We start from the raw sequence: 22116 nt of genomic DNA, 5'->3' as shown, positions 1-22116 counted from the left end.
TGGAAGTTTGGAATTGAGAAAACTAACAACGCTGAGAACAATATATTATTTTACAAGCCTTCTTATTTCTAATAATTTTCTAGAAGTTTCTTAGTAATTTTTATTTGATATATATTTAAAACAATTTGACTTGTTATTCGTCAATTCATAATATCATCATCAATCTATGATATTAGAAAGACCAGTTTATGACATCAAAATCACGTCCACGGATAGATAATAATACTAGTGAAAAAAATGGGAAATTGGCTTGTAATATTTCTAATTTCTACTCTGGTTTTATGGATGCTTCCGTTTGGATGATTGAATTATTGTATGTTAGACCGGTTTTATTCTTAATAAAATTTATTTGTTGGAAAAAGCTAGTGAAAAAAACAAATATGAAAAATCGAAGTAACAAAATTATATTCCAGCAAAAGTTGCAAAACTCAAAACTGAATTTTTTATAAAAATTTAAACTTTTTTTTTTAGTAAAAAAATTATGGTCTCTACTTTTGAACGTAGAGAAGTTAAATTGCATATCTCATTAGTCTTTCAACGCGAATCTGAATCTTATCAAAAAAATCATACGCGAATCTGAAATGGCGGAAATTATCATCGACGATTCGGAGATACGCTATTGTTACCTCAACTTCTCAAGGATCAGGATCATGAAACCCAATCTTCCATGCGTTATGATGAGGAGAATGTTTCATTTTGTGGTAACTGTCAGCTTCAAAAGACCAAAATGCCTATTACTGATTGTGGTTGCTTCCTGTGTAACGATTGCATAAGCACCCATGTATTTAATGTGTTTAAAGAAGGGTATGTGCTTGCCCTTTGCCCCATTTGTGTGAAGTACTACCTAGCTCCTAAGTTTCTTTGGGAAACACTCTCTCTAATTGTGCGTACTGAGTGGCCTAATCTTATGATTGAATACTTCAAACAGAAAACAAAGAAACACTTCATTTCTCAAGGTGTTGAATGTGTTTGGAATTACAAACACATCATTGGTGCTGTGTTATTGGCTTCCTATGTGATCCCTAAATCACTCAACAGTTTTCACACCATTAAATGAATTAAAAACCACTTTCTTGGATGTCAAAAATGGCCTCAAATCTTGGATAAAGGACCATCCAAGAACAATGGATGCATTGAAGTCTTTACATGATTAGTATGAAGAAGGGGCTCTCCATCAAGTCCTTGGTTATGGGGAAATTTGTTATGTCAATCTAAAGCGGGTGAAATCAAATTTATGTTTTTTTTTGCCACAACACTAAACAAGTTGTATTTATTTTCGCCTTATTTACTTAGATACGATATGTTAATGGAATACAAAATCCCCTTAGTTTTTGTATATGTCTAGTTCAATTTATTATATCAGGCAAATTAAATTTTAAACTCTATAAAAAGGTGAAAAATAAAGTGATAAAGAACTATTATTTAGACTGTATGGATAATTTGAAAGGTAAATGTTCTTTAAAAAAAAAAAAGTCGATGTTTTCATGAATTAAAAAAAAAAATTAAGGGCCTTTCTTTATGATTTGAAAGACAAAAGAATGATTCTACAATTTTAATTTCGGATAGTGATGTGCAAAACAAATACAGCGCAATTTGAATTGTAATTAACTAAGTATTTCAGCTCACACTCTTTAAGTTTTTTTTTTTTTTGCAATCATCGATTATAAACAAATGAGTTTACTAGTAAAAAAACTAGGCCTAGGCATAAAATCTGAATCCGAAAATCTGAATTGTATCCGAACCGAAGTAAGCGGATTAAAACCGAACTAATATTAAGAAAATAACGATCGGTTCTTGGCTTTCATTATTTTGGATATCGGATATTATCCGATCCGAACCGATATCCAATACATATCCAAACGTAACCGAACATATAAGAAATATTATGATATTCCAATAAATATGCCTTATATCTTTTATGTATTTATATGGTTATATGAGAACCTTGTCATTTACTTAATTTCTATCTTTTTTTTGTTTTAATACTCCATTAGTATGGTTATTTGGGTACAATAAGATTAAAAAGTATTCGAATAAAACATTGTCCAATAACTTTTGGTTTAATTTTGGTTATCGACAATCATATCCGAATCGATCCGAAATCCAAATTATTCGAACCGAAACTAAACCGAATTTTATAAATACCCGAATGGATGTCAGAGTCAATATCCAAAAAATCCGAAATCCGAAAAAATCTGAATCGAATCCGATCTGATATCCGAACGCTTATAAAAAACACCAAGAAAAAATATATTATTAAAATTAAGAAAATAGTTATTTGTTTCATTTTTGTATTTTGCTAGAAAAGTCGTTTGGACTGAGAGTTTTTTTACAATTACACTGTTTTAATTAATGTTGTGCTAGATAATTCGAACAATTGGATATTGGTTGAGTGAAGTACGCGTTTAATTTTACTTTATAGTTCAGGAGAAGAAAATTCAGCTTAGACTTTTTCACTTTGATAAAATTAAAATTACCTTTAAAAAAAAAAAAAAAAAACCGTAATTTACCCTCCCAAAATTACATATGACTAATCAAGTTGTAAATGATGCTATAAACTACTAGTAGTAACTAAAATTGAATGAAAAGCTGGATTAGATAACGACCCCTCCCTCCCTGAGAGAGAAGAGAGAGGAGAGAGAGAGAATTCAATCCCATCAACACTATACAATAAACCATTTTTTTTAAATTTTTCTCGGGAAAAATCTCTTTCTCTTCCTTAGAGAGATCCAAGTGTAAGAGAAGAGTAGTATAGTAGTAGTAGCGAATCCGGATGTTATTGTCGTCGGTGTTGTGGCGAATCTGAAGTTGCAAAAAATAAAAAGATGAGCAACGTTGTTAATAATAGTGTTGAGACTGTTAACGCCGCCGCTACTGCTATCGTCACCGCCGAGTCTCGTGTTCAGCCTTCTTCCGTTCAGGTTTACTTCCTTCTTCTAGTTTTCCGATATTATAAAAATGTCTTCTGCTTCAGATCAGTATTGTCGCTTTCTTTTTTCCTGAATCTGACTGTATAATATAGAATCATGATTCAATTTGTTGCTTATTGTTTGATTTCTGTGAGATATATGATCTGTGCTTAGTCTAAATTTTTGTGTTTTGATTTTGGATTAGAGGTAAAGAAATTAAGAAATAGAAGTTTAGATTCCAAGTTTAGATCCAACGTTCTTCTAATAGATTCTTAGATCAGAGAGCTAAGATTTATGCAATTGGTAAAGCTTAGTTCTTGATTTCACTGGTTTTACTTTTTTGTGTGTGTTTGGATTTTACCAAAAAAGGTTTGTTTGATGAAAGAAGAATATGTTAACTTTTTTTTCCAATCTTATTGTGGATTTCTGCTTTACAAGTCATTATAGCATTCATCATTAAAAAAAGGTTTAAAGCGTTATTCTTTTTTCTTTTCACTTCATGTTCAGTAATTTTCCTCAGATTAGTATAACTTTCTCCAAAAGTGAGAACTAACAAGACGTTTAGGTAAATTATCTTCTTTATTTACTTACTTTATTTCAAATAGCTGTTTTACTTTGGTTGAAACAGTTCTCTATGTCTCTGGAAAGGGGATCAAGATTAAGTTTCTGTAGCTCATGAATCTAAATTTTGATGTGTTTGGTTTTATATAGAAGAGAAGATGGGCAAAATGTTGGAGCTTATATTCATGTTTTGGATTACAAAAGAACAACAAACGGATTGGTAACGCTGTGCTTGCACCTGAACCTGTTGCATCTGGAGTTCCGGTTGTTACAGTTCAAAACTCATCAACTTCAACTACAGTTGTTCTTCCTTTTATAGCTCCTCCTTCATCTCCAGCTTCGTTTCTTCAATCTGATCCTTCATCGGTTTCTCATTCGCCTGTTGGTCCACTTTCTCTTACCAGCAATGCATTCTCTCCTAAGGAACCTCGGTCTGTCTTTACCGTTGGACCATATGCTAATGAAACTCAACCTGTCACTCCTCCTGTTTTCTCTGCGTTTATAACCGAGCCATCTACTGCACCGTACACTCCACCTCCGGAATCTTCAGTCCATATAACTACACCTTCGTCCCCTGAAGTGCCCTTTGCTCAGTTGCTTACATCTTCGTTGGAGCTAACTCGAAGGGATAGCAGCAGCGGGATGAATCAAAAGTTCTCATCTTCACACTATGAGTTTCGGTCTAACCAGGTGTGTCCGGGGAGTCCTGGTGGTGGTAATCTTATATCCCCCGGGTCAGTGATTTCAAACTCTGGTACATCATCTCCTTACCCGGGTAAATCACCCATGGTCGAGTTTCGAATAGGTGAGCCTCCAAAGTTCCTTGGTTTTGAGCATTTCACAGCTCGTAAATGGGGATCGAGGTTTGGCTCTGGCTCGATCACACCTGTTGGGCACGGTTCAGGTTTGGCTTCAGGCGCTCTGACACCAAATGGTCCAGAGATAGTGTCTGGGAACCTAACACCCAACAACACCACATGGCCACTTCAGAATCAGATCTCTGAGGTTGCCTCACTGGCCAATTCGGATCATGGCTCTGAAGTCATTGTTGCAGATCACAGAGTGTCTTTTGAGTTGACAGGCGAAGACGTTGCACGTTGTCTTGCAAGCAAGCTAAATCGATCGCACGACAGAATGAACAACAATGACCGGATTGCGACAGAGGAGAGTTCATTAACAGACAGAGGAAGAAGAAACAGCTTCCAAAAGATTGAAAGTATAGAGAATAGAGAAACCGAACAGCAGAGAATTCAGAAACTGAGTTCCTCATCGGTTGGATCTAGCAAAGAATTCAAATTCGACAACACTAAAGAAGAGAATATTGAGAAGGTCGCAGGAAACAGCTGGAGCTTCTTCCCTGGGTTACGTTCTGGAGTCAGCTAACCAATATAATAATAACATGTCTCATTCTTCTTCTTCATTACCAAAAACAAACTATAACAACCCTTGAACATGGATGGTGAAAAAAAGGTAAGAGATTGGGTTCTAACAACTTATACACACTGAATAAATAAGCTAAGCTTTGGTTTGCAGTTAACTTCTGTACTACTGATGTAGTTAGGAACTTTGGAATATTCTTGTGTCAGCTTACAATGTCGTTACATTTATATAAGCACTCATGCCTTCTGAAATAAATTTTTAATTCTTCTGTTGTTACTCTTTCACACAAACATCACGTTTCAACTCAGATAACGATCTTAGCCTAAATCATTTGGCTATTTCATTTTCGTTCTTTAAGCTGATCAATCATGAAACATAGATTTGGTTATTATCTAATGAAACTAAGAGCTGCATAAACCTTGTTCAAAGAAAAAACATCAAAATAGTATACAGACCAAAGAAAGAAAAACACATCCAGATCACGATTAATCCTAAAACCAAACCGGACCGATTAAACAAAAAGAGAACAAGAGCTGGGAACTAAAAGAAGGAACTAAACCGGGTTTCAATTCTTCTGATTAGAACCGAAACTAAACCGGGTTTTTTTAGTTCCCCTTCTCAGAACCGTAGTACCTCTTAAAAGCTTTGGGTAGGTAAACCGGAATCAAAACACCAAAGAGATTAAACGACCAAATCCCCAAATTGACCGCAGCCAAAACTTTCCCGGCATACATCCGCCGAGGAGACACCGTCGTCCCGTTCACATACTCCCTGGAAAACTCACTAAAAATCCACTCAACAAGAGTCAAAACCCTCCTGGCGTTATATACAATCGGAACAAGGATCCTCGCCGGAGCAGAGAACCCAAACGACGCAGCCAACCCTTCCATAAAAACCTGACTCGCCAAAAGAAACACGTGCGGTGCAGCTGCGCTCACACCGCTCTTATCATCCTCGAACATTCCTTCGAAGATGTAACAGATCGGGATCAAAAGCCCGACGATCCCCGCCGACGTTACGTAGACACGGAAGATCTTGTTTGCGGAGCTCGTGAGGGGAGCGTCGCGGCTCGGGTTGTTGTGTGGTGGGAAGATGAGTTTGGAGAGGAAGAAGAAGTAGATGAGAGTGAGGATCGTAAATATGAAGTCTTGGATCGTTACGAGACCACTTGCGGAGAGAACGATGATTATTGCGAGGATGTTTAGTTGCCGGAATGAGAAGAATCCGGTGGTTTTTCTGGTGGATGGTGTTTGGGTTTGTTGATGTTCTTCTTCTTCTTTTGGTAAGGTTATGTCGTTGTACGTTGGACCGACACCTCCAGACATTGTTGTTATTTTGGTTTGGTTTTTTTTTTCTTGTTTTCTTGGGAAAATGTGGTGAGAAAATTTTGAGTTGGGAGAGAGGAGATAAAAAGAGTTTGAAGAAGTGAACACGTGGCGGATTATGTAAGAGGTTTTAGAAGACGTGGAGTGTTTACAGAACTGGAATTTTTTATTTTGGTTTGTCTTATCATTTGTGCTCACAAATTATTAGTTTAGATTTTAATTAGGCCAGTACATATTAACCGAAGAACCAAACCGAATTTAAACCGAAATTTTCAGTTCGGTTTGGTTTTGGATACTACGTACGCAAGAACCGAACGATTCCAAAAACTGAATTGAAAATTAGAATTCGGTCCGGTTACGCGTATTACATAAAAAACCAAATGAATGAACAGGAACCAAACTATTGAAATGGCTTAACTAAAAAACGAATTAAACCAGAAATCGTTATTGTATCACACGCTACATGTAGTAGAATATGGAATTGTTGTAGAGATATATATTGTAATTGATAGTCTAAAAGAAAAGGCTATTAATTAAGATCATGGGTTAGAATACCTAGTTGTAGAAACAACTTTAAATTCAACCTCCAATGTCAAAGAGTCATTGTCCAACTGAATACTTTCCCAAAGTTTAGCTGAAGCCACAAAATTGTCAAACTCCCAACCCCATTCTTGGCCTGGTGTCTTGTACCAGCACTTAACTGCATGCAAGAAAAATTAAAAGAAAACTGTAGTTTCAAGATATACGTACGTTCGCCTGTGATGTGATTTTCATCGTAGTATGTGTCTGATATTCGGAGATCTGCATCCACGTAAACCTTCTCATCCTCTGAGAGGGTTTCACTATCAGCTATTGCTGAAAAAAAGACAACGATTTCGATTTGGCATTTTCTTTAGTTCTTCTATCTATTAGATACATCTTCAAAACCCTAGAAATCATAGAAATCACATTATTATGTAAGCATACATCTATGTGTATATAATATACCAATGATTTTGTAGCCTTACTTTTACTTACCATTCTCTTCCACCAACTGAAAAATTGTCTGATACATGAAGCTTGTTTACCAATTTGGAGTAATCCTCGACAATAAGGAGAGTTCTGGATAAAAAAGTCTCTCGTTAAGAGAGACGACTTCCCAATTGGTACGGGGTGGAACAACCATGACTTCAACACCAAACTCGCATTTATTCCCTTCCGAGACATATCCATTTTTCGGATCCTTGAACAAATAGAAAGGAAGCACTTGAGAGAATCCACTTACCATTCTTAAAGCGTTGAAACGCTTTACCTCAGTATCTATTAGAAAGAACAAAAAAATTTGAGTAATTAATTCAATGTGACCATATATATATATGACAAATGAACATACCTTGAATTGTAAAGTACTTTTGTTTTTTCGTATTGAAGACGAAGAACTTGACATATCAAAAACTTCGGATGTGGTGTTTTCTATTTTCACGTACATTGAAACAAAACCGCTTCCGTCGTCCTCGTTGTTCCCTTCCGGATATATAATCAATCTCCTGATTTTTTTTTATATATATTATTGCATAAGTAAGTAAGAAAGATTAATTAGTGTTCTTTTCCTATGATGAAGATTGAATATTGAACAATTTTGGAGCTAATGTGAATAGAGTAAAATCATCGTCGATATGTGTTTCATGCATGCTTCATAAAGTCATAAAACATAAATATTACCGAATACTAAGTACGTAGGCCGCCAGCTAATGTAAAAGCTAGATTCTAGATACATACCAGTCACACCCGCCTACCCTGAAACGACGAGATTGGTATTTTTCATTGTTAATTTGTGTGAGATTCTCAATCTTGACGGAGTAGGAAGAAGGAGGATGTTCCGTTAAGCTGTTCACAATCGTAGAAGTTGGATTTGACCATGTTGTTTCGCCGAATGAGTACGATGTTGCATACGAAATTGAGTTGCCCATTCTTTCATGAACCTTAGAAACCATGAAGAATGTTTTGATAGACAGAGATATAAAAACACAATCTCTTATAATATATATATATATATATATATTTTTTTTATCGACAATCTTATAATAATATATTTTTTTTCAACTTTTTAATGTGATTTAATCAAAGATTCATCGTAATCACTATGTTATTTAACTTATGTATATTTCAACATAGAATTATTTCTATACCTTTTTCTTAATATAAAAAACAATACAATCTTGTGATATCATTATCTAACTAAAAAAATTATTGCCAAGATTTTTGTAAGTAATTTAATAATATATATGGTCAAATCAATACACTAAAACTTCTTGGTTTCTGAAAATGTGTTGACAGCTCAGTTTTTGTATTAAAACAGAAACTGACACATTAGAAAAAATCTGTAACTAATTAAATTATAACAATAATATAACTCATCTTATATAACTAATCAAATCAATCAAATCTGTAACTAATCAAATTATAACTATTTATAAAGATCATTTATAATTTTGCTTACCTGTCAAATAACATTCTAATAATCTGAAATTTATCTAAAAAGTCCCCAAAATCTCAACAACTCGAAATCTGATTTCTCAATTCTCGCTTCACCGTCTCTCAAGAACTCGCCACCACTCTGCAGTAATACGATGTGTGAATCAATTGGTGTTCTTGATACAATTTGCAATCTGTTCTTGCTCAAGTTTCGCTTGAAATTTCAGAACCATGTGAAGCTATGTAAGTATGAGGTAGAGATTAGGAATAGTATATTCCTTATATTTATGATTTTCGATTTCGTCTGGAAGTGATGAATCTGTCGAATTAGGTTAAATTGAGATATTTTAGGGTTTCTTTATTTTGTTTTTCTTTTTTTCAGCTGTTGGGTGAAGATGGATCATCAAATTGGATATGGTGTTGAAGTGACTGGGTTATCTCCCTTTGTTACTGAGAAAGATTTTATTGATTTCTTCTCTTTCTCTGGTACAATCGAATATATTGATATTGTCAGGTAAACAAACCTTACTTCTAGACAAAATTGGTATTTTGTGCATATTCTGGATTCACAAGATTAAATCTGCTATGTTGTTAACGAGACTAGGTCGGGTGAGCAAGCTTGCACTGCTTATGTGATGTTCAGGGATTCTTATTCCCAAGAACCTGCTGTTTTACTCAGTGTAAGTCTTGTTTCGATTTTATTCACTTTTTTCTTTCTTTTTGTGTGTCTCTTGAGTATGAATAACTCGGTTCGTTGGAATTCTCGCTTTCTTCAGGGCACAACGATATTAGATCAGCGTGTTTGCATTACTCGTTGGGGACAACATCACAAAGAGTTCGATTTCTGGAATGCGACTCCACAGGGTTTTGAAGATGAATCATACTCAAATGTATGAATCTTTCTTTTACACATTTCTCAGTTTTGATCTTTCTGTGTTTTTATTAAATAGTAGAATCTTACACTCAATGGTTTAATGTTTGGTCTCATTTCTAAAGCTCGGTCGTTCTTCAATCATGTAGCCTCATGCTCAACGAGGCGAGTTCAACGTTGGAGAAGCAGTGACTAAAGCTCAAGAAGTGGTGAAAACAATGCTTGCCACAAGATTCGTGCTAGGCAAAGACGATTTAAGCAAAGCTAAAACCTTTGACGAATCCCAAGGTGTATCAGCTGCGGCGATGGCTAGAGTTTCCCAATTAGAGCAGAGGATTGGTCTCACTGACAAAATCTTTACCGGACTTGAAGCTGTAAGAATGACCGACCAAAGGTAATGTGTAGAGAACATAATTTGTATTCGATTTGGTGTGTCACATTCTGTTTTCAAGGAACTGAGTGTTATCTATTTAGTGGTCACCTTTCATTGACAAAAGAGTTGGATAGTAACGCAAGTGTGTTTCCATAGAAATTTAACTCATATGTTTTTAAGTTTTATGTCTTTTTTTGCTCCAGATTGTTTTGGGAGGCGGTTAGGACCACATCTTCGTTACTCGGTTTATCCTTTTATTTCTCCAAGTCTGTTCTGAAGTTGGATCGGAGTTCCTGAGGGTCACCAAATCTTTGTTCTTTTTGTCGCATATACCTCATCGGAAAATTTATCCATGGCCGACGCAACCGAGTAGCTCCCGCAGCTCAAATCCGCCGTTGATGGACTTACTGAGATGAGGTTTTGTGTTGTCGATTCTGGATCTTCATTGTTTAGACTGTGATTTGTTTCCTTTTTGTTTCAGTGCGAATGAGAAAAGTGGATTCATCAACCTCGTGTCACGTTACCTCAGGTTCGTCCTTCAATCGCCTGCTTCCGTATTTTGTATCTTTGTATGTTATCTTCAAGGAATTTATGATTTAATATATGTTAAGAAATACTATTTAAAACCTACTTTGATATGATTAGTTTGCTTTCCTTTGCAGGACTGGATAAGTCTGTGAGTTAACTTAAAACGTTTTTTTCTGATTTAAAACTATTCCATGCATGAGCTTTTATAGGTGATCTTTTATTGTTCTTGTCTCATGCAGGGTAAGCATAGGTTAATTCCTTATGTTCCAATGTTAGTGCCGCCAAGGAGATGGAAAGTATATGCTTTCAAACCTCTTTTTTCTTTGGTTCTTAATACTTACGATTCATACTTTTTAATTGAGAACCTCATGCTCACACATTGTTTTATATAGACATGTGTTTGTAGCACTTATGTGTACAAGTACTGCGACATTTTCTTCAGATATGACAAGTGTGGTTACTTCTTTTTACTTACTATATTATGCGTACTCTTAACTCTTGGATCCAAAAAACAACAAGATGCACTAACAGATATTAATTATTTGCAAGACGGCTCATAAAGTATTTGAGGTACATTGGTTTTATATTAATATTTATATTCTGGAATTGAACTTTGAGTAGGCATTGGATACATGATTATATAAAATTCCAAATAACTCAATAGTAAATTCTAATTCCAAACAATTTATATTAAATTTTGATTTCAAAAAATACAAAATAAAAATCTTATTAAAAAAAATATTTAAAAACAACCAGCGCTACGCTGCGGTACTAACCTAGTATTTATAAAAATTTGAGTGAGAGTCAACTTAATTTCATATCTTGGCTTAAAATTTGAAGTGTATCATCCAGTACCATACTAGTTTATTATTGTATTTATGTGATCTTTCATCTTCAATCCTCAACTGCTTGGAGCGTGATTGTATTCATAGAACCCCAAACGGCATTAACTGGCGAAGACCACAAACATATAATCAAATCAGTGTAGTTATCTATCTAAGTTGGGGCTCTTCCTATATTTCCTGTTTTGAAAATTAAGACAATTCATTGTTTTGCTTTTTTAGTTTGACAAATCTTAATCTCAACCAAACCGCAAACCTACTTCGGCTTGAATTTCTCGCCGAGTTTCCCAACTCTGTTCTTAAACTCTTCTACAGTCTCCTTAGCCTTCACTATAGAGACACTACTGATCTCATCAATCCTCAAGCTCGTTTCTCTCCACACTTCCTCTGCTTTAGACTTGGTTTTCATTTTCAGGTCTTTGGTTTTGTTCTCCAGTCCATGGACTTGTTGTTTCAAGGCTGATATCAGAAGGCTTATCTTCTCTATGATCAAGTAGATTACTTCTCTGGATTTCTCTCCTACATCTTTCGCCATCTTTTTGAGCTTAGCAATCAGACTTCCAGCTCTTTTCATGGTTCCTTCAACAGGATTTTGCTTTCCTGCGTTCAGCCAAGTAGATTCCGTTGTTGTCTGTTCGTGGAGGTCACTGTCAACAATCACTTTTAGCCCATACTTCTCCCAACGTCCTCTAGCTTCTTTTAGCACTTTTGCTTGTTCTCTTGCTCTTCTCGCTTCATCCTCAGCCCAATCCCTTTAAAACCAAAACTCATAACCGTAAATGACCTGAAAGAGCTAAACTCTCTTATGTTTGACTTGTCACATTTCTCAATATAAACCGCTTCCGAGTCAAACTAATCAATAGAAAGAGGCTGTCATTTAACAATTACAAATATTTTTGTCTCTACCTAGAACTTTTTGTCTCACTGTCTAAGATCTATTCATGCTCATTTGATTTTGCTTGGAAAAGAAACAAGAAATTTCAAGATAATGAATTCTATACCTGGCTATGGATAAAGCGTTCCTTTCAACTTCAAGCTCATTTTGCAACCGGAGTATCTCTTGGTTCTCATCCTCCACTTGCTTTTGAAGTCTATCAAACCTCTCTTTCTCGTACGACATCTCTGCCTTGTTACTCGCAAGGCTTTGAAGTTGTTCCTCAAGCTCATTTCGTATCCTCGCAAGAGCCTCCATTTCTGTTTCAATAGATGTGCGTTCTCTCTCCAATGCAAGAGTCTCCTCTTCTTTCTCAACTCTAAGTCTCGCCAGCTCCGACTTTGCTTCTTCAGCCATTTTCTCCACTGCATCTACTAGTTCCTTTTCTCTTAAAAGCTCTTTCTCGAAGCTAGCATTTATATCCTTCTCGACCTGAGCAACCAGCGCGTTATGTGCAGAAACCACGTTTTCAGCCATAGCTTCTGCTTCAATACGAGCTAGCTCCTCACCAACTACTTCAAAAGCGTCACCAATTGCAAGAGAAACAGCTGTTTGGGCTTTTGTAACCGCTTTAGACGGCTGAAACAATCTGGTACGCCCTAGAGGGAAACATGACTTTTAAAATACAAAACGCGGTTGTGGAACTCTGATGATATTATTACTTAAGAAGCAAGTGAATCTCACTCACCAAAAGCTAGTGCTGTTATTCCATGTTCTCCAGCGGATAAGTCAGCTAAAAGGGCAGGCCACGCTTCTGGGTTTATTTTATCAATGTCAAGAAAACCAGATAGTTGGTATAGCTTCTGAAAAAGGAAANCGTCACCGATTGCAAGAGACACAGCTGTTTGGGCTTTTGTAACCGCTTTAGATGGCTGAAACAATCTGGTACGCCCTAGAGGGACACAAGACTTTTAAAAACAAAACGCGGCTGTGAAACTCTGATGATATTATTACTTAAGAGAAGCAAGAATCTCACTCACCAAAAGCAAGTGCTGTTATTCCATGTTCTCCAGCGGATAAGTCAGCTAAAAGGGCAGGCCACGCTTCTGGGTTTATTTTATCAATGTCAAGAAAACCAGAAAGTTGATATAGCTTCTGAAAAAGGAAAAGTAGTTGTGTAAGGTTAACGACACTCTTATGACTAAATGTGGAAAAGACGAAAGAAAGGAATAGAAAAAGAACCTTGCTATCAGCTTCTGGGAGTTGTCGGTATTCCAAAGCCATCTTCCAGCTTAGAAGATCCTGACGTGTTAGATGGCTGCAGAGAAAGAATAGATAAGAAGAGTGGAAATCACATAGCAGTAGCTAGGCTTTTATAACTTGGTTGGATGAAAATAAATACCTTTCTGGGGAGAACGTAAACCGACTGCTCTCAGTAGAAGGCATGTTTAGGTTAGAGAGGTTGCTTGAGATAAGTCCTGCCTCTGCCAAACCTATACTATCCAATACAAAATGAAGAAATCAGATTAAATATAGCTAAATATAACTTCATTGACTCAGCATGAAGGTAAAAGATAATCTAATGATCACCTTGAATGAATGGAAAATCAGGATCTTCAGGTTTGATATCATCAAATGCAAGTTCAGTAACGTTCTCTATGTACATGGCAGGATATACTTTTGATGCCGAGTTCCTGTAATGGATGAAGGTAGTTTCACAATGTGAGGCATTGAAATATGGTGAAACTTTTGAGAATTACCTTGACAGCGCATTGCTTGCAGAAACCACCCAACGAGCGAATTCACGGCGTGTACATAAATCATAAGGCAGAGCATCGGATTCAATAACCTGGAATAGCAATCAGTTCTTAACAACTCATTAAACTGTTGCACTGCTAGATAGTTCATAATAATCTGAAAGTTAGAAAGCAGTACCTTTAAAGCTTGTAAAGCTGAAAACACTTGACTTTGAACTGGATCCACAACCGTTGGAAAGATAGGTTTTATAGGATCTACTTGTGGAACTGTAGAAGGAGCAGGTATCCCTGTATAACGGCGGGTCTTCAGCTTTTCGTTTGGGGTTTCAGAGGTATGCGTAACTACTCCATCCAACTCTGTCGATGAGGTGTATCTCTCAGCTAAGCTTTCTAATGCTTTCTCACCCTCGTCATTTTCTTTGCTAGGAGACGCGGATTTCAACACCACATCTATGCCATCCCGAGATAAAACAGAAGAATCTAAACTAACATCCATCAAAAGGAACACTTATGAATAAACAGGCAAGTAACATTGAGAGGTAAGATAATGAAATATTGGTTGCAAGACTTATCAAGCTTGGTACATTGGTGTCCATACCTCTAGAGCTTTCCTGGTTATCTTGTTCAGTTACATTAGATCCCTCATCCCCAACAGTGCTGATTTGATCACTTGAACTTTCACCAACAGTAGTCACTAAAACTTCTACTTTTGGTCCTAAACATTCACCAAAAAATTCGAACTTTACTAGTTGGAATCAACTACATTGTATCACACAATTCCCACACTAAATAAAGATTGAAACACATACTTAAACCATTGCGCTTGTAAGATAAAGCCGCGTAAGTTAACCCAACAAAGAGAACCATCCCAGCCACTCCAGATAACAAGGTTCCTGAAAACAAAAAAAAAATCAAAACTTTATTATGAATCTACCAGAGTAAGTAACCCATCATCACATCTAATCAAAAAAATCGTACCTTTGAACCAATCTGTAGTGTTATCCTCGTCATCTGAATCAGCCCACCCACGAAATCGATCCGACCCACCCAAATCCCGACCCGGTTCAGCGTTTTGCGCAACGCTTGATGATATCTGGAGACGGCGACTTAGCTTCGTCATCTTCGCTCTCGCCGGAGCCTTGAAGGAACCGTAATTTAGAGCAACTCTGAGCTGGAGAGAGCTTGGTGTCGTCCATGTCGCCATTGTAGACGCCATAGTTGTTGTTGTTCAGTAAGATTTTTTCCACAGACGATTACATTTTTTTGGTTCGTTCGTTGCTTCATTAGACAGACGAGACAAGAAACGTGATACGAACCTTTTCGTATAATTACGAGAAAGGCCCCTTTGATATATACTGTTTCCAATTTCCACCCACCATAATTTATTTATTAGTTTTTCACCCAACACATCATTTATTTTGACACATTTCACCTAAATTACGACAAATATGATTTAAATATACTCATATTTAATGAATGATATATTACATAAATTTATTGAATAATTTAAGGGTGAAGAGTAACTTTAAAAAATTAGTTCAAAAAATCATATTAGAATGTTAGGTGAAGAGTAAATTAAAAAAAAATCAGTTTTAAAAATCACATTAAATATATAAAAAGACACTCTCTCTCAAACAAAACTAAAACTCCAAACATATTAGTATTTTTTTTTCTAACTCACCACTATCCCCAATCATTGCTGATTAATATTCTATCTATTTAAAATTAGTTGTTGTTTAAAGTTTTTCTACGTATATTTAATAAAACATTAGTTTTTGACTCTTAATTAACATATTGTTTATTCGATACTTAGAAGATACAGATAAAATTGCAAAATCTATATAAAATATTGTGAATTGAAAAACGACTAATTTGAAACAAAAATTAGATTAGTATATTGCATTAACCCAAGAAAAGAGCACAAGAAACATCTTAAAAAACATATATTGCATTAATTAATGAAATTACAAAGAAATACAAGAAGAGGTAATTCCCGTATCCGGAAAAACAAGACACATGTGTCGAGACCGTAAATTTAATTTGATCTGCCGACCAAAAAAAAGAAAAACGATCCTAATCAAACTCGAGATTAAAAACATTTTTTAGTAATTTGTGCGTTAATGCAAACTAAAGTGGTCGCACAATTAGAGGCAAACCGTATCCTGGTCTAAGAGAGAGCATATACGTCGGCGAATGACGATAACCGGGCGAAACCGAGATTTCGAACCGGGACAAAACCAATGACAAGACAATCTTGTACTCCATGGTCGTCAAATTCCGACCGATACACATCCTCCCTCCGAAACCAAACGGCATAAAACCCATCTTGTTCTTACAACCACCGTACAAATCGCCGTCGAATCTCTCCGGCTTAAACTCGTTAACGTCGTCTCCCCACAACTCTACGTCGTGGTGCATCGCCACCACATCGATCCAAATGTTTGTTCCGTTTGGAATCACTCGACCGTTCACGTCAATGTCTGTCCTAGCTTGTCGTTGTGCGTTAGGCGCAGGCGGATATAGCCGAAGAACCTCGTTCATCACCCAACTCACCTGCATTATAATGATCACAAGTTTGATACGTTAATATACATACAAAAAAAAAAATCAAGAGGTAAGTGGTTTAATTAATTTTTAATCATGAAGTGTTAATATTTAATTAAAGTATCACTAATGACACTTGTGTCACACGTTTTTGTCATGGATATAAACAGATTGAATATGCATTATATGAGTAGCTAGAGAGATATACTTATTAGATTACGTGGTGCTTCACTTATTGGTCAGCGCAGTCGTTGACTAGTTCTGATTTAGAGAGGCGACGACGCGCCTCTATGCTTTGATCATTTGTAGTTCGTTTCGGGGATTTTGACTTCTTTGTGACCATTAGACTTTGACCACAGTTGTCAGATGTATATATTAATTAGGTTTAAATTATACTTAAGGTGTATATTAATTATGTTGTATCAGGCTACATTTATTTCCAAATCTATGTGCATTAACTTTTTTTTTGTTTTCTACGAAAATGTGAACATGCCAAATTGTATTTTGTGAACGCGTCCAAATATAATTTATGCATGCATATGATTAAGCACGTGGATTGTTGTGTACTGTGTTTGGTAACGTACCTTTTTTAGTCCGGCAAGTTTGTTATATTCAATCTTGGAATCTCCGATGAGTTGTCTAATCTCTTCCCTGATCGAGTCTTGCCACTCGGGATGAATCGCGAGAAGCATGAACGTCCACGTAAGTGCTAAAGCCGTCGTCTCGTGGCCAGCGAAGAAGAACGTCTTGCATTCGTCCACAAGCTCCTTTGCCGTAAAATTCCCTGTATGATCCGCCTTTAGCAACATTCCGAGAAGATCGTGGCCTTGGTCGTCACCTTTGACTACAGCCCTCTTCCGTTCGTTTATGAACGACAAAAGGCGACCATCGATCTCTCGGCCTAGCTCCTTTGCTTTAACGTTTTGCTTGAAATTCAAAATGTTGCTGAACGGTACGCCTACGTAGCGATTTGAGTTGAAGAGAGCGAATTGCACAGCTCTTAGGTTTTTGAGGACTTGAACTCCATTTTCTCCCGTGACTCCGAAGCTTGTCTTAGCGATTATTTCACCAGCTGTTCCTATGATCTCGCTTTCCATGTCAAATTCGGGATTGCCCGAGTTTATTTGTATCGTCCATCGATCCAACATGTTGGAGATTGATTCCACCATCATGTTTGTCATTGCCTAATAATTAAGACNTTAATTAAGACGATCAATGAAAAGTAATGAGAAAATGAGAAATATTCTAGTAATTAAGACGTTTTGAATTGAATGAGTCTAATATTTAACTTTATCCATAGTCTGTTCCACACCATAATTAAGACCTTGAAATTTATCCGTCGTGAAAAATGGTGGCTCATGCTTTTGGGAAAGAAAGAACTATAAAGTCTAAATTGTTGAACTAGATTAGTCACCCTATTACTTTTCTACAATTTTGGACTCATGCCAATGTAAACGGTAAAAAAGAATTTAATTATTATAATTATACCTTAAGATTAAGAGGGACAAATGCAGGAGTTATGATGTGGCGATGTCTTGTCCAATCATCACCTTCGACCATAACCAAACCGGTACCAAACATTGGCTCTCTGTCTTTCTTGAAAACATTTGGTTTCCCCCAACTCTTCCCCAATACACCTTTCGACATAACACTCAAGAATTCAGGATCCGCAACGTACACGAACGGCTCTATCCCTAGCCAGTAAACAAACACTTTCCCTGCGTTACATAAGACGTAACCAATGATAAATGTTAATAATTACATATAGTAATGTTGGTAGCCTAACCGATCATATGGTATGAATGTCGTCCGGAGCTTAAATATATATATGAGAGTGGATAATTAGTTACCGTAGTCTTGTTGCCACCGAGCGAAATGTGGAAGTGCAATGGAGTGTATGTCATGGTTGATAATAGTGGAAGATTTGCTATTATCCACCATTAGCGAAGCCATCTTCAGCTTCTTCATGTCATTAAGGTTTCCTAATGGAAAACTAGGTTGTGGACCTAAAAATCCGTTATCTCTAAGCTTCTTTTGAGTTCGAACTGGCAATATCCAGCAACGCAAGAAGAGCTTGAAGAACACAAGGCAAAGAACTACAACGGAAACGTTGAGAGGAGCGTCGCGGCTCGGGTTGTTGTGTGGTGGGAAGATGAGTTTAGAGAGGAAGAAGAAGTAGATGAGAGTGAGGATCGTGAATATGAAGTCTTGGATCGTTACGAGACCCTTTGCGGAGAAAACGATGATTACTGCAAGGATGTTTAGTTGCCGAAATGAAAAGAAGCCAGTGGTTTTTCCGGTGGATGGTGTTTGGGTTTGTTGATGATGTTGTTCTTCTTCTTTTGGTAANATCTCCCAAACTATTTATGTATAAGAACAAAAAAAAAATATGCTTGTATTTTTAAAAAATTCTTGTGACGAATTGTATACGAGGGAGTGATGTAGGTGCAATATGTGGGTTGTTGTATTAAGAATGTTTGCTGGTGAAATATGGGAATGAACCAAATGAGGTATTTATAGATGTTAACTAGGTTCGGGTCTTGAAGAATGTCAGACTTTGACCAATAGACTCTCTCTTCCTCTATTTATTTAATTGTATTTTTCTTTTAGTTTATGTTTCATATATATAGCATAACGTTTCTTTACCATTTTTTGGTCAAACATTATCGGCATTTTGCTTCTTTGTCTTTTTTGCCATTTCTCTAATAGTATCCTTGCACAGTTAATTTGTATCTCCCGGCTGCTTTTTGAATAAATGAAAGTTATGTGAATGTGTGTCTGTTGTCTTTTAATCCTTTTTGGCAAAAAGGTTATATACAATAACTTTCCTCTTTTTTAATTATCACTATTTTTTTGTCAACTGAAAAAAACAATTATTTTCTTTCTTAACCGATAAATAGATTACTTACATTACAACTTGTTCTGTATTACTTAGGTTATAACTAGTAACTACGTTTAAAACTAAAACACTAATTAACGGGGTTATTGGTTTGAGATTTGAATAGAGTTTTAAAGATTTTAAATGTTATATAGAATATGTTGTTATTAGATCAAGATTTTGTTAAACTCTGTAAAAGTTTAGTCTTATTAGTTTGTGATTTGTAAAAAGTCATTTAAAATCTTAACAAATTTGGGTTAATGGATTCAGACTTTTATAAAGCCATTAAAAGTTTTGTGTTATTTAATTAAAATAAAAGAATCTAGGATTGTTAATGAATTCAATTGATATGTTATTGGTTCATGATTTTATACACTTTCTTTACAAAATAAAATCATGGAAAGTATCACAAAAATACAGGAATTGTTTGGAGCACTTTACAAGATTTTAGAAAACTACTCAACAAAACTCTCTAGCAATCTTTAACAATCTTTCACTTATTCACTTTTAGAGAAATGACAAAAATCATTAAAAATATGAAGATTCTAATTTATGAAGATATTTGAGAGGTCCACAAAATCATTAAAAGTGAATAAGTGAAAAATTGTTAAAGAAAGTGTCTAAAATCATGAACCAATTATGTAATAATTGAACTCATTAATAATCCTATATTCTTTTGTTTTAATTGAATTACACAAAATATGAACTCATTAATAATCCTAGATTCCTTTTTAAGTATATATGTGAACTAAAATAAAATAAATTTTATTTTAAATAAAATATTTTTTTTTTACTTCCTTTGTTCTTTTTTTTTTTACTTCCTTTGTTCCTTATTAATCCAATTTTTAGGAAATTGTTTGTTTTAAAAAGGATTTTTTTTTTATAAAAAAATTATATACAATAATTATTGGTCATTATTGATGAGTTCTAAATTTTTCAAGAACAATAATTAAATACTATATATTAGAGTTATAGACAATTATAAATTAAAAAATAACGTAATTCTATAATCACTTTTAATATGTTTTCTTATTACGTGTGAAAACATGAAAATTAGATGAATTAGGAACAAAGTGACGAGTATGATGATTTAAAAAGTTGGTTAGTGAAAAGTAGAATATTATAGTTTTCTAGTTCTAAACACAATATAAAATATACTTTTCAACCGTAATCAAGTGATTTTTGTTTGTCAACAAAATCAAGTGAATTTGTACATGTGAAATGCTATAGTTTTTGGACCCAATATGTGAAATCGATGAGAATCACGCTACCTAACTATAATTGTGAGAAATAAATCTTAAATGCTCTAACAGTTCAATGTGAAACCCTTAGGTTTCAATCTGTTAGCCCAAATTAGATCGAGCCACACATCAACCTACAATCTATTATAAACCACATAACATTGTTATATCTGGCATGGACCACTGGATCTCTTCCTCAGTAGGACATATATTATTTCTTTTGTCCTTTTTCCATTTTCTATGGAGTTGACAAAAAAGAAGAAGAAGACACATGTGCGTTATATAATAAATATGGATTATTAGTTACTTATTGTTACAAAACTTATTATAATATAAGTTTTAAGTATCGAGTTTAGAGACGTAATAGTCAAAGGTTTCGCGTATGAACCATATTTTTTTAATCACACGCGTAAGCTGCTACGACTTGTACTAAGAACACAAGACCTGACATATACGAAATAAGAACACAAGACCTGACATATACGATAATCAGGTCCTCTTTAAACAGCCGTTTTTTTTCCTTGACAAACAACTTTTTAAATTTTTTTGGTTTGTAGATGGAAAATTCTGTTTTAGAGTCTAATCTTTGTACCAACAATACCATCTAACACCAATAGTACTACACTAAATGGTGTGACACATAAGTAGCACCAATCATTTGAAAACTCTTTTAAAACATAAGATACCAACACCCACCAAAAAAAAAAAAGAAAAAAGTTATGCTTTTACGATTAAACTCGAAATTTAAAATAACTTTTTTCCAAAAAATATATAATAATAATTCAAGTCTTACAGAATTTTGTTTTTATTAATCCTAAATGCAAATGCAAAACATTAGATGTTAAAAAAAAATACCATATACAAACAATTTTTTCCGTTGGACTTTTAGCATTTACTATTAACAAAATCAATTTTTGTTTAAAATGCTTAATATTGTGAGTTCATTTGGAAAGGAGAAACTAATGAAATGTAAATAGAAAAAGTAAATGCAAACAATCAATTGAAAATTATATTTTTTTTACTTTCTCCATTTCATATTACTTTCTCCATTTCATATTACTAAATGTTACAGCACTGTCACACAAACACTTTATCTTCTTTCTTTTTTTTTATTTTGTTGAAAGACTAACACTTGTCATTTTCTTATTAACGGAATAGCGATGCGACAATCATGTGACATAAATTGTCGTATATTTGGATTTAACCACTAAAACTCATGTGAATGAAACCAAAAGTAGTTGTTTGTTAGTGTTCTTGATCGAGGCCAGTTTATGTTTATAGGTAATATAGGTCCACCAGCTTCCTCATTTAAGATTTTTTTTAATATATATATTTCTATTGGAGAAATATATCTATATATATATATATGTATATATAAATTATACGTATATGGTTATTAGAAATATATACGTATATGGTTACACACTTACACCGCGTAGATTGGTCGGAGTGAGGTAGTTAGTATTAGTATAAGCACCCAACTATCTCTGTTTTGCCCCAAAACTACAAATTAAGATTACATCTCATCTTAGGCAAGGGGACCCTCTATCCCATTACATCTTCATACTGTACAGCGAGG

At 35.0% G+C, this 22116-nt stretch overlaps 5 protein-coding genes across 13 annotated transcripts; 2 read left to right on the top strand and 3 right to left on the bottom strand.

The window, feature by feature from the left end:
• On the top strand, positions 2565 to 5119 carry LOC104761253. The gene is made up of 2 exons (XM_010484303.2): positions 2565 to 2921; positions 3621 to 5119. The coding sequence occupies exons 1-2, from the start codon at positions 2826 to 2828 to the stop codon at positions 4851 to 4853; spliced, it is 1329 nt and encodes a 442-aa protein (XP_010482605.1). The 5' UTR covers positions 2565 to 2825; the 3' UTR covers positions 4854 to 5119.
• LOC104761252 lies at positions 5215 to 6240 on the bottom strand. The gene has a single exon (XM_010484302.2). The coding sequence runs from the start codon at positions 6173 to 6175 to the stop codon at positions 5456 to 5458; it is 720 nt and encodes a 239-aa protein (XP_010482604.1). The 5' UTR covers positions 6176 to 6240; the 3' UTR covers positions 5215 to 5455.
• LOC104761251 (binding partner of ACD11 1-like) lies at positions 8650 to 10878 on the top strand. 8 transcript variants are annotated; one of them, XR_763123.2, is made up of 9 exons: positions 8650 to 8883; positions 9012 to 9143; positions 9234 to 9309; positions 9406 to 9519; positions 9650 to 9894; positions 10077 to 10290; positions 10355 to 10402; positions 10536 to 10549; positions 10641 to 10878. XR_763123.2 is itself a non-coding variant. In XM_010484301.2 (6 exons), the coding sequence occupies exons 2-6, from the start codon at positions 9025 to 9027 to the stop codon at positions 10168 to 10170; spliced, it is 648 nt and encodes a 215-aa protein (XP_010482603.1). In that variant the 5' UTR covers positions 8650 to 8872; positions 9012 to 9024; the 3' UTR covers positions 10171 to 10878. The 8 variants fall into 8 exon arrangements, 2 of the variants coding, with proteins under 2 accessions (XP_010482603.1, XP_010482602.1); XR_763124.2 differs by lacking the exon at positions 10536 to 10549; XR_763122.2 differs by having other exon boundaries at positions 10536 to 10878.
• LOC104761250 lies at positions 11295 to 15151 on the bottom strand. Of its 2 annotated transcripts, XM_019239836.1 has the most exons (12): positions 14853 to 15151; positions 14684 to 14767; positions 14473 to 14589; positions 14053 to 14354; positions 13878 to 13966; positions 13708 to 13811; positions 13520 to 13610; positions 13360 to 13435; positions 13158 to 13272; positions 13001 to 13069; positions 12245 to 12707; positions 11295 to 11995 (listed from the first exon to the last, which is right to left on the bottom strand). In XM_019239836.1, exons 1-12 carry the CDS (start codon positions 15088 to 15090, stop codon positions 11500 to 11502), a joined length of 2244 nt encoding a protein of 747 aa, XP_019095381.1. In that variant the 5' UTR covers positions 15091 to 15151; the 3' UTR covers positions 11295 to 11499. The 2 variants fall into 2 exon arrangements, with proteins under 2 accessions (XP_019095381.1, XP_010482601.1); XM_010484299.2 differs by lacking the exon at positions 13001 to 13069 and having other exon boundaries at positions 12245 to 12776.
• LOC104763399 (cytokinin hydroxylase-like) lies at positions 15803 to 21017 on the bottom strand. Its single transcript, XM_010486776.1, has 5 exons — positions 21011 to 21017; positions 18269 to 18778; positions 17907 to 18136; positions 17003 to 17602; positions 15803 to 16427 (listed from the first exon to the last, which is right to left on the bottom strand). Exons 1-5 carry the CDS (start codon positions 21015 to 21017, stop codon positions 16002 to 16004), a joined length of 1773 nt encoding a protein of 590 aa, XP_010485078.1. The 3' UTR covers positions 15803 to 16001.

Source organism: Camelina sativa, chromosome 18, assembly GCF_000633955.1.
Source record: "Camelina sativa cultivar DH55 chromosome 18, Cs, whole genome shotgun sequence".
Lineage (NCBI taxonomy): Eukaryota > Viridiplantae > Streptophyta > Magnoliopsida > Brassicales > Brassicaceae > Camelina > Camelina sativa.
This window is presented reverse-complemented; position numbering and strand designations above follow the sequence as displayed.

Coding starts and splice junctions, on each gene's coding strand:
- LOC104761253 (XM_010484303.2), top strand. CDS start 2,826: ATGAGCAACGTTGTTAATAATAGTGTTGAGACTGTTAACGCCGCCGCT. Junction 2,922..3,620: donor TTCAGCCTTCTTCCGTTCAG/GTTTACTTCCTT, acceptor GGTTTTATATAG/AAGAGAAGATGGGCAAAATG.
- LOC104761252 (XM_010484302.2), bottom strand. CDS start 6,175: ATGTCTGGAGGTGTCGGTCCAACGTACAACGACATAACCTTACCAAAA.
- LOC104761251 (XM_010484300.2), top strand. Junction 9,144..9,233: donor GAATATATTGATATTGTCAG/GTAAACAAACCT, acceptor TAACGAGACTAG/GTCGGGTGAGCAAGCTTGCA. Junction 9,310..9,405: donor AACCTGCTGTTTTACTCAGT/GTAAGTCTTGTT, acceptor CGCTTTCTTCAG/GGCACAACGATATTAGATCA.
- LOC104761250 (XM_019239836.1), bottom strand. CDS start 15,090: ATGGCGTCTACAATGGCGACATGGACGACACCAAGCTCTCTCCAGCTC. Junction 14,590..14,683: donor TTACAAGCGCAATGGTTTAA/GTATGTGTTTCA, acceptor GTGAATGTTTAG/GACCAAAAGTAGAAGTTTTA. Junction 13,436..13,519: donor TTTACGTTCTCCCCAGAAAG/GTATTTATTTTC, acceptor CTTTCTCTGCAG/CCATCTAACACGTCAGGATC.